The following is a 13,409-nucleotide window of genomic DNA, read 5'->3' on the forward strand; positions in this document are numbered from 1 at the left end:
CCACACTTAATTTTAGTGCTTCATTGCTCGTGAGAAGTAGGAGAATATTCTAATGTACAATCGTATAATATCGAAACCACGGGAAATAACCAATAATGGTAGAAAAAAAGGATAGCGATATATTAATGCGAGTTCAAACACAATTTTTTAAGAAGCAATCATAAAATAAAATTCTTAAATTGTCTCAAACCGATGTGGAGAAAATAAGAAAACGTGAACTTTGGATATAAAAAAGGAGTCGTCTGGGTATACAGAGGAAGTAATTACCACCATGATGAGTTACCAGAGCCAGAGCCGGAACCGGCACCAGCGCTTGAGCCCCAGCCAGAGGTTGATCTGGAATTGCCCCAGCCACCGCTAGTGCCGCCACTTCTCGAAGCGCCCCATGAACCATTACCGTTACCTTGTTTACGGTAGTCTCTGGAGCCGCTTGAACGGTTTGAAAAGCCTCTGCCACCTTTAGGGCCAAAGGACTCCCTTGATACATCATTCAAAAATTCAGGTAAATCCTGGTTAGCTTCAGTAAGAAGTTCGATCAAACCTTTAGCGATATTTTTGTTACCTCTGTTGAAAAAAGCAGTGGAAATACCTGTGTTACCAGCACGACCAGTTCTACCAATTCTATGAACATAATCATCAACATCACCTGGTAAATCGTAGTTGATAACATGGGTAACATTTGGAATATCTAAACCTCTTGCAGCAACAGCAGTAGCTACTAATAAATTGGCTCTACCAGATTTGAAAGCGGCCAAAGCACGCTCACGTTCACCTTGAGTACGATCACCATGAATAGCAGTTGCAGCAAAATCTTGCATAATCAAGAAGTCTGTTAGCTGATCTGCCATCCTCTTCGTTTCAACGAAAATTAAAGTTAAGCCATCATTGGAAGCAGATAATAAATCCAAAAGCGCAGATTTCTTATCCTCATCTTCAACATATAGAATTCTCTGCGTGATATTTTCTGAGGTAGAACCAACTCTACCAACAGATAAGAAAATATAATCGTTTAAGAAATCACGGGCTAAATGTTGGATATCAACTGGAAAGGTAGCAGAAAACATGAGAGTTTGCCTATTTTCAACAGATGGCATATCACAACCATCAACGATGTGTCTAATTTGTGGCTCGAAACCCATATCTAACATTCTGTCAGCTTCGTCAAGAACTAGATATTTAACCTTAGCCAAAGAGATTTTACCACGCTCCAGTAAGTCATTCAAACGACCAGGGGTAGCAACCAATAAATCACAACCACGATCTAAATCTTTCATTTGACTGTAGACATCTGCACCACCGTAAACAACAGTTGGTCTAACCCAAGATCTGTATGTAAACTTTTTAGCCTCATCAAAGATTTGAGTTGCCAATTCTCTGGTTGGAGCCAAGACAACTGCTGTTGGTAATGCCTTTCTCATATAAGATCCTCTGGCACTTTCCGGAGTTTCAGATGGACCTGTTTTGAATGACTCAGATAAAACAGGGAATAAAAAACCACCGGTTTTACCAGAACCTGTTTGAGCACAAGCCATCAAATCTCTACCGTTAGCAACAATAGGAACAGAATACTTCTGAACAGGTGTTGGCTTGGTAAATCTCGCCATCTTAATATTTTCCAACAACAACTCATCCAATGGTGGGCTAGTGAATTCGGTGATTGGTTCAGGAACATTTTCACCTGAAGCCTCTACTGGGATATCATCATAATTATCAAAGTTAATACCGGAAGATTGAAATTGCGGATCCTCAGCAACACCAAATAACTGTATTTCCATTCTCTCGTTCTTTGGTGCTGGAACGTGTTTGCCGTCTACCCATCTACCAGTACCAGCTGGTCTGGGACCTCCATCGTTCCTGAAACCACCTCTACCTCTGGAAAAATCACCTCTTCCACCACCACGACGGTCAAATCCGAAGAAACCTCCTCTATTTCCGCCAGATGACCCGCGATCAACTGGACCGCTACCTTCATTTCTTGTACGTCTACCTTCACCACGTCTCAAATGAGGTGGAACATAACCTCCCTTACCATTATTGTCGTTAATGTCTAGGTTTTTTACCTCGTTACTCAAATCAGCCATAATACTCTGCGCTATTTCTCGCTTTTCTGGATCTAACTTTAAATCTATATCTCTCTTGAATACAGATCGCCTTTTTAGTTATCTATAACCTATTGCGTGATAAATATCTATCTTGTATTTGACAAACGTTATTAATATTCAATGCTACAACCGATCCCATCATGCCTCTAGTTATATCTGATGGCTACCTGACTTACTTTTTTTGAAAATTTTCACTTCACACCCATTCACCTCAACCACTTGCAAGATCTGCGGGTAATATTATGCGTACGGAACGATAATAATAAGCATCATGAAAGTCAAAATGAAAAAAGTTGACTTATCGCAGGTATTACAAGGAGCGTTGACTTGGGCAAGCTGAGTGGTTGTTTCCTGAATACCATTGCATTGTGATCGCATATGTCGTCATCACAACTGGCGCAGCTCCTGAGAGGCTCGCGGCTTTCGCATGTGCCTCGGAGCTCTAAACCATTTGTTTCTTCTGAACCGAAGTACTATCCAACACATCAAGTTGTGGAGACTAAGCCGTCGACACTGAATCGGCAAGAGTGGGGGCTTAAGGCTCCCATCCCTCGTAAAGTCAAATCACGGTATCTGATTTACAACGACCTAGATACTCTGGAACGGATTACCACTTTTGAGACTAACGCAGGCTCACAATGGAACAGACTGAGATTTCAAGAGATGCGACTGGCCCCCTCGTACAACCCTGGGAAGGCCAATCCCCTGTTTGAGGGCACATCGTCTCCTGCCGACAAGCAGGCTCCATTGTCGTCACTGATGGGTGTTAGCGAAGAAAAGGTAGACTCTTCTACCAAGAAGTTGAGTCAAAAAAGTTCAGCTCTTCAGGCTTTGCGTAAGGACTTCAAACTGTGGATGTTGAACAGAGATCCTGAAGCTTTAAAGAATAAGACCTTCACTGCCAAAGATATGAATGAGAACGCTATGCAGTTCTTGAACGAGCGTTTTGGATCTCATTCGCAATTAGAAATTAGAAAAGATGCCTTCAAAGGGGTAATTGGTAGCGGTGGCTTGACCTATACTCTTGGTGGCAAGTTACTGAACTCGCCCAATGGTGTTATACAAAAGACTATTGTTCCTGGCAGGTTCTTGAACTTAGATGGTAATGATAGATTGGCAGCTATCGGTGGATTCGTTGCTAATGCTTCCTCTTCTACTCCTATGACCTCTCAAGTTGCGTATAACATGGGTGACTTTGTCAGGGAGTTGACTTTCCCATTTGATGTTCAAAAAGTTTCAGTGGATGAGAATGGCAAAATTATGATGAAGGCTCAAGTTATCAGCGGATTAAGTCAAAGAATGAGAGGTAAGATTCAAGGAAGAAGTTACCAACAACGTCCAATAAAGACAAATAAATCGTCTTCACCAGCTGTAAGTCCGATCGATCCAAAAATGCAAGCGGACGAATTGTTAAATATCCTTTTATCGAATTTCAACTAATCTGCTTTAAGTACCTGTATATAGATGTGCACATAAAAAACAAAGAAAAAGGACTGTAATAAATAATATATTCACATCAAGACACCTTTGGTAGATGGAACATCATTTGTACCATTTGGCGCCAGTGCTTCTCTTAGAGCTACAGCTAATGCTTTGAATGCACTTTCACTTCTGTGGTGATCGTTGAATCCTCTCAAACAGTCAATATGAACGGTTAATCTTGCAGCTTCGATAAAGCTTTCAAGGAAATGTGGAATCATCTCGCATGAAAGATCACCAATTTTCTCTCTCTTCAGTCCAAGGCTTACAACGGCGTATGGTCTATTTGACAGATCAACGACAGCTCTCGACAATGCTTCATCTAGAGGGGCAAAGCCTGTTCCAAATCTCTTGACACCACGTACTTGACCTAAGGCTTGCTTGAATGCTTCGCCAAGTGCGATACCACAATCCTCTGTTGTATGATGATCATCTATATGCAAATCACCGACACATTCGACTAGCAACGACCAACCAGAATGCTTTGCCAACGCGTGAATCATATGGTCCAAAAATCCAACGCCTGTTTGAATATTTATCACTTGGCTGTTAGTGTTTTGAGCAGCCACATCTTTTGCGTTGGTTTTGGCCTGATTGGATTCGTTGTTTAAAATCGAGTTCTCTAGGGCAATGTGTCCACCATCAATGGAGATTAATACTTGTATCTTGGTTTCGTTTGTTATACGGTTAACTAACGCCTTGCGTGAACCCATTGTAACTAGATGAATGTTGCAGAAGAAGGCAAAAGTTTCAATTTCTTTCAAAATCGATACTTGCGACCTTCGAATGATATTGTCATATTCTTCCCATTTTCAAGATTCTCCAAAAAAAAAAAAAAAGAAAATATAGGAACGAAAGCTCGATGAGGTCTGGTTCAAAATTGGGATATATTCACAACTTGGGCAAAGACTGCTAACTACATAGTGAATAGCGATTCTATAACATGCTTCATCAGAAATGTGGGTCCGCAATAAGTTTCAAACGGCTGTTAGCTGTCCGCTCTACAAGCAGAAGGCCAAATAACCAGACCAGTTTTGACAAGAAAATGCCTGTAATGGGCAGAGAGAAAGCTTGGGAAAAGGCTGGCGAGGACAAGGAGGCATGGTTTAAGAGAAAATACGCTCATGTTCATGCAAAAGAAAAAGTATTGGAGAAACAAGATCCATTTGGCAAGAAAAAGGCTCATATGGAGAAGTTGAACAGGATTCAGAACGACATGAAAAGTGATCAAAAAGAGCACAAAAGTCGATTTGTAAAACGTAGTGCTACACAGGGACTACAAGTAAATCCTCTGCTGGAGTACGTTTGCGGAACGAATGCTGTGTTAGCTGCATTGCTCGGCAACAAAAGAGAATACTTCACAAGACTTTTATATTTTGGGACATTACCGCCAGAAATACAAAAATTGGCAAAAGAGAAAACCATTCGGACAGAACCTACAGACAAGCATAGACTGAATCTTTTAACCAATTATTCTGTGCATAACAATGTTGCTCTTGAAACAAAACCTTTACAACCAACAGAGATATCACATTTGCAACTTTGTAATCCAGAAAGTGCCGAATTTCACTTTAGCGAGCTTCTGTTTGAAGGTGAACTCAAAGCTCGACAGTCGTCATATATTAGCAATGCACAAAAAAAGTTCCCGTTGGGTGTCTATTTGGATGAGGTTATGGATCCCCATAATATTGGTGCCATCATTAGAAGTGCATATTTTTTGGGTGCCGACTTTATAGTCATGTCGAGAAAAAATTGTGCACCATTGTCTCCTACAGTTTCAAAAACCAGCAGTGGTGCGCTAGAGTTGATGCCAATATACTATGTTGACAGGCCTCTGAGTTTTTTTTCTAAATCCCAAGAAGAGGGCGGATGGATGTTTGTTACAAGTTGTTTGACAAGCGCAAATGCCAAAGACCAAAAATACATGGGAGGTAAAACTTTATCGTTGGACGATTTACGTGGTATGTGTAATAAACTGCCCGTTGTATTGGTAGTGGGAAATGAATGCAACGGAGTAAGAACTAATCTTAGAATGAGAAGTGATTTTTTTGTAGAGATACCCTATGGCAGAGCAACAGACGAAATAACCTCGCCAGTTGATTCCTTGAATGTAAGCGTTGCAACAGCTTTACTTCTGAATAGTTTGCTCACCAACTAGTTTTTTCATGTAAATAGCTATAAATAAAAATAAATCTATATTTCCCGACACAAAACTTAAAAAAAATGTCAAATAGTTTTTTTTGTTCTTCTATCGCTATTACATATATATACACAGTACAAACGACTTTTAAAGCATTCTGTGAATTTTGGTATCGTTTTCCACTGAAGTTAAGTTATCAAGTTGATCCCACCATTTAAATAAATAGCTTTCGCAGATCAGTTTGAACCATGGTGTAAATTTCAAGCTTGGATCCTTGAACATTGCCTTTAAAGTTTCAGCATCGACCCATTCAAAATCACGCACCTCATTCAAGTTGGGGTCCACGGTTAGTTGCTGCGCATCATTCAGCTTATAGAACAGAATGTAATCAATTTCGTGCTCACCCCATGGATCGTTACTGGGTGCCATATAGTGGATTCGGTTCAAGAAATGAAATTTACCATTTTTCAGAGTTTCTTCTTGCGGAATACCCAATTCGTGGTCCAATTTTCTGACAGCCGCAGTAATAGCACCTTCAACTTTCACCTCCAGACTTCCCTCCAAACCTATCTCGTCATCAACACACAGCGGATGGGAACAACAAGTGTTTGTCCACAGATCTGGAAACGTAATCTTCTCGGAGGCCCGCTGTTGCAACAGCAATTTTTTCTCATTGTTGAATACGAATGCAGAGAACGCACGATGCAACAGTCCCTTTTCAATATTGCTCATTAAATGGCACAATTTCTTTGTGCCAGCGCCAATTGCCTCGTCGTTCCAGTCCAAAACAATGCAATTTTCATTCATGAGCCTTATCTGCTCCTCGTCATGGCCTGAGAACACCTTATCGCTAACGTCATCCGAACTCGACTCACTTGATTTAGTGTTAGGCCTTTTTTGCAGAGGTATCACGTCTGGAAACTTTTCCAAAATCTCTGTTCCAGTCAAGCCTTCTACTAGCTTAGCATATTTTGACATCTCAGCCCTGAAGTTCGAAACTAAAACCGTAGCCCTGTCTAACTACAGTGGCCTATTTTCAATAAATTTCACATTTTGGTTAAAATAAACTTTTACAGCGAAACTTGGCTTTTTTCTCTCAAATGAAAAAAAACCCTAACGCAAAAGAAGCCCTAACATGGGAACCCTAATCTTGAGAGGTGTGCCCTTCTTTCGTACAAAATGATCAAAACTTTGAAAAATGACATTTCCAGTCACCAGAATGTGGTTGGCTGTCCTAACGTCGATCGTTTGACTAATGGCCACTTCAGCAATTGAAGCGAATTGGACGGTGAGATTTTGGCAATCTGCGATAGAGTTTGGTTTGATTTGATTATTGGCAAATTGTTAGACTTGGAACTGAATATCTCGAATTGCAGCGCCAATTGGTATTGTTACTGTGAATAGGTGAGTATATAAGTTTATTGAAACCATGTCTTCTCAACAGCAGCATCATAAGTACAAGAGACCAGATGTCTCTGTCAGAGACAAAAAACTAGAGGTGTTGAACGCTCAATTGAAGAAGGTCGACACCGAGATTTCCTCTTTGAGAAAGCAGATCGATCAGAATCAAGTCAATGATGCCACGCAACAAGAAAGGAAAAAGTTGCAAGATCAGACGAAGGAGATTATCAAGACACAGGCTGAATTGAAGACTCGCAGAAATGCTATTCACGATAGTATCAAGCAATTGGATTCTCAAATGAAGAGAAAGACCAATGAGATCAATGAAAAACTGGGTAGAAAGGCAAAATTTTCTACTCCACAGGAGGTAAAACAGAGACTAGCTGAGATTGAGGACTCTATTTCATCTGGCAATCTGTCTTTGGTGGATGAGAAAATGCTCGTTAAGGAGATGCAATCCTTGAATAAGCTTAACAAGGATCTCGTGGCTATTGAACCCATTAAGAAATCCGTGGATCAAGACAAGGCCAAGATTGTTGCTTTGAAGGAAGAATTGAATCAATTGAACCCAAGAGAAGTTGCTGCTAAATTCGAAACTACCCAAGAGAAGTTGAATACGCTGGTCTCCAAGTCGCAAACCGTTTACGATAAGAGACAGACTTTGTATAACAAGCGTTCTGCTTTATACAACAAACGTGATGAAATCTACTCTCAAATAAAACAAATTAGAGCTGATTTCGATAACGAGTTCCAAGCTTTCAAGCAAAAATTGGAGAAAGAACGTTTGAAGCGTGAAGAGGATCAAAAGTTGTCCAAATTGCTTGAGGAGAAAGATGGCCAATTAGGTAAATTGCAAGAAAAATTGAGTCATGCCAAGCAACCAGCATTCACGTTTGAAATTGAAGCAATTGAGAATGCATTGTTGTCCTTAGATCCAACCTATGAAAAACCAAAGAAAAACGTTTTTGGTGAACTTGAAGAAACCAAGAAACCTGAATCCCAACCTGTTAAAGCTGTTGTGGCTGATGACTTGGTCCTTGTCTCAAACGAAAAGGAGCAATCAAACTACTCCAATACCGCTCCATCAAAGTCTAAGAAACATAAGAAGAAGCAAAAGTCCGCTGCTTCCGCCACTTCTATTACTGACAATGGAAGGTTCAGCTTAGAGCCAACTTTGATTGCCATGCTTGCTGAACTAGATGTTATTGTTCCAATCTCTAAAGAAGAAGTTCCAAAAGCAATCGAACAATTAAAGCACAAGCACGAAAATTTTTTGGCTAAGCAAGATGAACAAACCGATAAGAACATTTCTGAAGTAGAGAAAGAAATTGAAAAATTGGAACTTGGTTATTCTAAAAAGGAGGAGCAAATCAAGAAAGAACTGGAAGCCAAGAGAGTCCAGGAAAAACAGGATGACAAAGAAAATAATTAAGAAAGAGTATGATCTTAGTCGAATGAAGCTTTGGTGATCTTCCTACTACGTATACATAGATATGAAAGTACTTAAGAGCGATCTTACTACAAGATAAATTTCAAATTTACATCTATTGGATGTGAAGAGGACAACTGTGGTTTCTGTGAATATTTTGAAGCCATTTCTTGTCTCATATTTTGTAATAAAGATAAGTATGATTGTTCAGATTGTAGGCCTAACACTTTAACGAACGCATATGACATCGCACCAGTTGCTTGACCGTTTTCAACAGCATCTGCTGAGGTTTGATTATCTTTAGACCCTGAAAACATTATTATATCAGCTGGCGAGAATTTTGTCTGCACGATACGTTCACGATCAACGTTTGTACCAACCTTGTTTTTCACTGTGCTTGCAAGGGATCCAAGAGAGCTGAAAAGTGCGGATCGGTTACCGGTGGCATAAGCCATCGCAGCTTGTAATCCACCCGAGCCTAAATCTTTCCACACATTTGGTTCTTTTACAACCCCTTTAGTAGAATACGTGTATGGCAAGTCTAATACGGTACCCGAATGGCAAGAATCAAATAATGCCGTAAGCCTGACGCCCGGTTGCAAAGGTTTGACCATTATATCATGCATAATATCGTCAACAAGATCTCCCGCTCTCTCAAAATCGACTGGATAGATAACGTCATCCATACCATCTTCTTCATCACCATCCAGATCCTTTGTTTGGCCACCATGTCCCGAATAATGGAAAAATAACGAGTCATTAGGCTGTGCATTTTTAACTAGCCACTGCATAGCCCTGATTATATTATCTCTCGTTGGAATGCGAATGGGATCTTGTTGATCGTCAGTAAGCATCACAATATCCTCTCGACGATAACCATATCTGGTCGTCAAGAAATTGAACATATTATGAGCATCATTGATACAACCACGCAATTGATTCTGGGAATTGAAGTAATTTATACCAATTAACAACGCTTTACGTCTACCATTACACTGAGAGTACTGATAAGTCACCGGAGCTCCTTGGATACTCTGTGTGCTTTGAGGTGGTAGCGACATATTGGCAGATGGTTGTTGATATTTATCAGGGCCATCCACGAATCCATTATTTCTCGAATTTGCCATTTGTGGAGGTGGAGCACTTGGTCGAGTATATTCACCCTGTTGCGACGAAAAAGATGGGGGTGCCACATTTGGACGCTCATATCCGTCTTCAGGAGAAGGCGGTGGGTATGATGGCCTCGAGTATCGTGGATGATCTAAATTTCCGAAATTCCCGGGTGGAGCGCCCTGTGGCCTTTCATACCCACTATTTTCAGGCCTGAAGTCAGATTGGCCGTTGTTGTACGTGTAGCTACCTTTTCCGGGAAACATATCGATATCCTGAAAGACAATTGCAAACTTATTAATATAAGTCTTCGTTAAAAAGATCAGCGAGATCAAGTCTAAGCCTTTTTTTGAAGCAACAATAGTCGCCTTGATTTGGAACACTGGTGAAAATCTATGGTAATTCAGTCACGTGGAAAGGAACCGATAACAAATTGCATTCAGTGTTAGCAGTCAATGGTGCTGTCCGACTGTTATAAGTGTTGTCCAATGTTAACTTCTCTTTGAATGTGCACTAGCAGATATTTATGGGATTGCTAACTCTCGTCAACAGTTTGTTCTGTTTGCCGTGAGATAGTTGAGAATTATCCTGGTTATCCCGGGTGTGATTTACATTCCTGATGAGATAGCTGCTATCGATGAATAACGACAGAAGATAGAATCATCACTGCAGTTTTATATTCAAAGTTGTAAGCAATTGCAAGTCCACCACAACCCGAGCGCGGGTCGACTCAGCGGCTAAAGCACTTATGATGGAACACAACACTTTTGAAGACAACTATTAACGCCTGTTTGAGAAACACAAACTCACAGTCGGGCGATTGGATCGATTAGTGCAAAAGGATCGTTTGGTTAGTTTAGCTTCGATTTGAAGATAGAAAGCACTTAATCGCAGAGACAGTGAGTACGCCAAGACCGCAGGGCTCTCACGTGTGCCAATAGAAGCAAGCAAGGATTCTGCTCATCTTATAAAGACGGAAGCTCCAGAAATGGAATAGTGTGAGATATCTTATGCTGAAATATCGATTGATATTGTACCAGACCTCGGAGTGCACATTTTGCTCATTTGATCATCTGATGTGACTCACTAAAGTGAATATAGAAGGGCCTTTGGCGTGCAGTGACTTAGTAAGGTTTCCAAAGAGATCCGGTTAGAGCAGCAAACCTGAGATATTAGCCGCCGTTGCCTTAGGACCGATACGCCTTAATACAAAGTTGAGTAACTGATGGCTCTTGAAATGCAATATTATCCTCTACTACGATACCCGTAAAAGGAAAAGGATCGAAAGAAATAATGAATATTTACAAAAAAAGGTCAACACAAGATGAAACCGTTAAGGTTACAGTTGAGGGGTGGTAACAGGCATTTTTGGCTCGATTATTTTTCTGTGAATTTGGTTGTGGTTATAGCATTCCAACAGGTGATTGTTTGAAATTTTGAACTTGAAGGCACTCTTTATCTATTGCATCATTCTGGAAAAAAAAAAATGCCAGAGAAAGATCCATTAGAAAGTTTTTACAGACAATTCCAAGTATTTGTACAAAATAACCCAAATGTCATCTCTGCAGCCAGAGCAGCTTCACAAATTCCGGAATCCGCAAAAGCGGTTGTTGTTCTTTCTCCCTACTCGCTGAGACATACGTTTCCTCGAGATTGGGTCAGCAAGTCCTATCGAAAGACTATCGTTGAGCGACCAGAAAGGTTGCTTGCAGGCTCAATGGGTATATCGGCCGCCGTGACGATGTATCCTGCCTTGTTCACTCTGAAATCATCCCACGAAAGAAAGGGGTCTTTGTTGTCTGCTCATGTATTGAAAATTCATGGTAAAGATTGGCCACCAACACTTTTGCATCTTTGTAAGGAAGCGGATCGTAAACTGGCAAAGCAAGCGATAGAAGTTCCTGATAGTTGGAATTCTGGCGATAATTATTTAAGCTCAAAAACAATTGAAGCTCTGGAGGGATCAATTGGTGCGTTAGAAACAGGTGTTGATTCTATTTTTAGCGGCCCATCACCAGAACATATAAGTAACAGAGCTTTTGTTGCTATAAGGCCACCCGGGCATCATTGCCATGTTGCTACACCGTCTGGTTTCTGTCTTTTGAATAATGCCCACGTTTCGATTGAGTATGCCGCCGATAGATACGGAGTTACCCATGCTGTTATTTTGGACTTCGATTTACATCATGGTGATGGTACTCAGGACATTTGTTGGAAACGTGCCGGGTTCAGACCTGAAGAAGAAGAAAAAGATTCTGATGGTTATGATGAATTTGGTAAGAAATTTTCAGAATTTCCACAGGTTGGTTATTTCTCAATGCATGATATAAATTCCTTTCCAACAGAGTCTGGTTACGCAACCAAAGATAATATTAAAAATGCATCAACTTGTATAATGAATGCTCATGACGTCAACATTTGGAATATACATCTTTCGGAATGGAAAACAGAAGAAGAATTTAATAAGCTGTATCAGTCAAAGTATCGAACTTTATTTGCTAAGGCTGACGATTTTTTCAGATCAGCAAAACTACAAATGGAGGAGCTAGGCAAGCCCTATAAGGCACTTGTGGTTATAAGCGCAGGATTTGATGCCTCAGAATTTGAACAAACAACTATGCAAAGACATGGAGTTAACGTTCCTACAAACTTTTACACAATGTTTACAAAAGACGCTTTGAAACTAGCGCAAATGCATTCGGATGGTAAAGTACTCTCTGTGCTAGAAGGCGGATATTCTGATAAGGCGATAACCTCAGGAACATTTGCGCACTTGATAGGCTTGCAAAATCAGAATTGGATTAAAGAGTGGGGTTCGGAGCAGGTCGTAAAAGAAATCGTTAGAGGTTGTAAATCAAATTGGAAGCCATACAAGAGTAAAAAATCGAAAGATGTTATAAGAATATGGGCTGAAGAGGTCATCAAACTGGGGCGAGCAATGATACCTGAATTTGAAGAGTATTTATTCAACGCCTCTTTAACAAACATGAACAGTGTAGAGGAATCCAAAACCACTTCACTGGTTACCCAGAGGTTGACAAGAGCTCAAGCACAACAACTGGAGGAGCAGGAACGAAAGCACCAGCAGAAGCAGGAGGCGTCGCAAGAAACTAAAACAGAAAGACGCACCGCAACTACTGAAAAACCTTCTGAACAAGTTCCATTTGCCAAGCAAGAGCTACTTAGCGAGGACGAGAACGAGAACGAGGATGAGGACTACGTTTACGACGAAGAGCTCAATAAAACTTTCAATCGAACCGTTGAAGACATCACCATCGATGATATTTCTCGACATCTTGAAACCCTCGAGATCATTGAAGCGAGGGAACCTGGTACTCGTGGCCAGTCGGCGAATGTGCTAACGTCAACCAATTCAAAGCAGTCTCGTGATAAAGCAAGTGCTCAATACAAGGTCCCGACGGGCACTACCACCAAACATTTAAGAAATTCTTACCGCAACTCTAATATACTAGAACAGAATGAAGTCAACAATCAAAAACATGGGTACGGCAGCGCTCGCGACCAACCGCACGATTCGGCGGCAGATCAAGAGCATGATGAAACAGACATATCAATGGTGTCCCATGTATCCACCAGAAAACATACTACGAGAAGCGGATCAAGGTGGTAAACCTTCTCTTTCTTCACAATCTTCTTTTATTGTGCATTACGTAAATGCGTGCTTTTCCTTTTTCAGTCAAATCTGTCTTGTTGGCTGTGCCGCTCCAATTACAGCGGAATCCACGCA

At 40.8% G+C, this 13,409-nt stretch overlaps 8 protein-coding genes across 8 annotated transcripts; 4 read left to right on the forward strand and 4 right to left on the reverse strand.

The window, feature by feature from the left end:
• Positions 1-263: 263 nt before the first annotated feature.
• DED1 (DEAD-box ATP-dependent RNA helicase DED1) lies at positions 264-2,081 on the reverse strand (the record flags this gene model as incomplete). The annotated part of the gene is made up of 1 exon (XM_037286276.1): positions 264-2,081. One exon carries the CDS (start codon positions 2,079-2,081, stop codon positions 264-266), a length of 1,818 nt encoding a protein of 605 aa, XP_037142171.1.
• A 399-nt stretch (positions 2,082-2,480) lies between these two features.
• MRP51 (mitochondrial 37S ribosomal protein bS1m) lies at positions 2,481-3,542 on the forward strand (the record flags this gene model as incomplete). Its single annotated transcript, XM_037286277.1, has 1 exon — positions 2,481-3,542. One exon carries the CDS (start codon positions 2,481-2,483, stop codon positions 3,540-3,542), a length of 1,062 nt encoding a protein of 353 aa, XP_037142172.1.
• A 71-nt stretch (positions 3,543-3,613) lies between these two features.
• Positions 3,614-4,294, reverse strand: HIS3 (imidazoleglycerol-phosphate dehydratase HIS3; the record flags this gene model as incomplete). The annotated part of the gene is made up of 1 exon (XM_037286278.1): positions 3,614-4,294. The coding sequence occupies one exon, from the start codon at positions 4,292-4,294 to the stop codon at positions 3,614-3,616; it is 681 nt and encodes a 226-aa protein (XP_037142173.1).
• Positions 4,295-4,524: 230 nt separating this feature from the next.
• On the forward strand, positions 4,525-5,739 carry MRM1 (Mrm1p; the record flags this gene model as incomplete). The annotated part of the gene is made up of 1 exon (XM_037286279.1): positions 4,525-5,739. One exon carries the CDS (start codon positions 4,525-4,527, stop codon positions 5,737-5,739), a length of 1,215 nt encoding a protein of 404 aa, XP_037142174.1.
• A 129-nt stretch (positions 5,740-5,868) lies between these two features.
• On the reverse strand, positions 5,869-6,699 carry IDI1 (isopentenyl-diphosphate delta-isomerase IDI1; the record flags this gene model as incomplete). Its single annotated transcript, XM_037286280.1, has 1 exon — positions 5,869-6,699. One exon carries the CDS (start codon positions 6,697-6,699, stop codon positions 5,869-5,871), a length of 831 nt encoding a protein of 276 aa, XP_037142175.1.
• A 451-nt stretch (positions 6,700-7,150) lies between these two features.
• BFR1 (Bfr1p) lies at positions 7,151-8,554 on the forward strand (the record flags this gene model as incomplete). The annotated part of the gene is made up of 1 exon (XM_037286281.1): positions 7,151-8,554. One exon carries the CDS (start codon positions 7,151-7,153, stop codon positions 8,552-8,554), a length of 1,404 nt encoding a protein of 467 aa, XP_037142176.1.
• Positions 8,555-8,640: 86 nt separating this feature from the next.
• MCA1 (Ca(2+)-dependent cysteine protease MCA1) lies at positions 8,641-9,927 on the reverse strand (the record flags this gene model as incomplete). The annotated part of the gene is made up of 1 exon (XM_037286282.1): positions 8,641-9,927. One exon carries the CDS (start codon positions 9,925-9,927, stop codon positions 8,641-8,643), a length of 1,287 nt encoding a protein of 428 aa, XP_037142177.1.
• Positions 9,928-11,147: 1,220 nt separating this feature from the next.
• On the forward strand, positions 11,148-13,292 carry HOS3 (histone deacetylase; the record flags this gene model as incomplete). Its single annotated transcript, XM_037286283.1, has 1 exon — positions 11,148-13,292. The coding sequence occupies one exon, from the start codon at positions 11,148-11,150 to the stop codon at positions 13,290-13,292; it is 2,145 nt and encodes a 714-aa protein (XP_037142178.1).
• Between the last annotated feature and the right edge of the window lie 117 nt (positions 13,293-13,409).

This window comes from Zygotorulaspora mrakii, chromosome 1 (genome assembly GCF_013402915.1).
Source record: "Zygotorulaspora mrakii chromosome 1, complete sequence".
NCBI classification, from domain to species: Eukaryota; Fungi; Ascomycota; class Saccharomycetes; order Saccharomycetales; family Saccharomycetaceae; genus Zygotorulaspora; species Zygotorulaspora mrakii.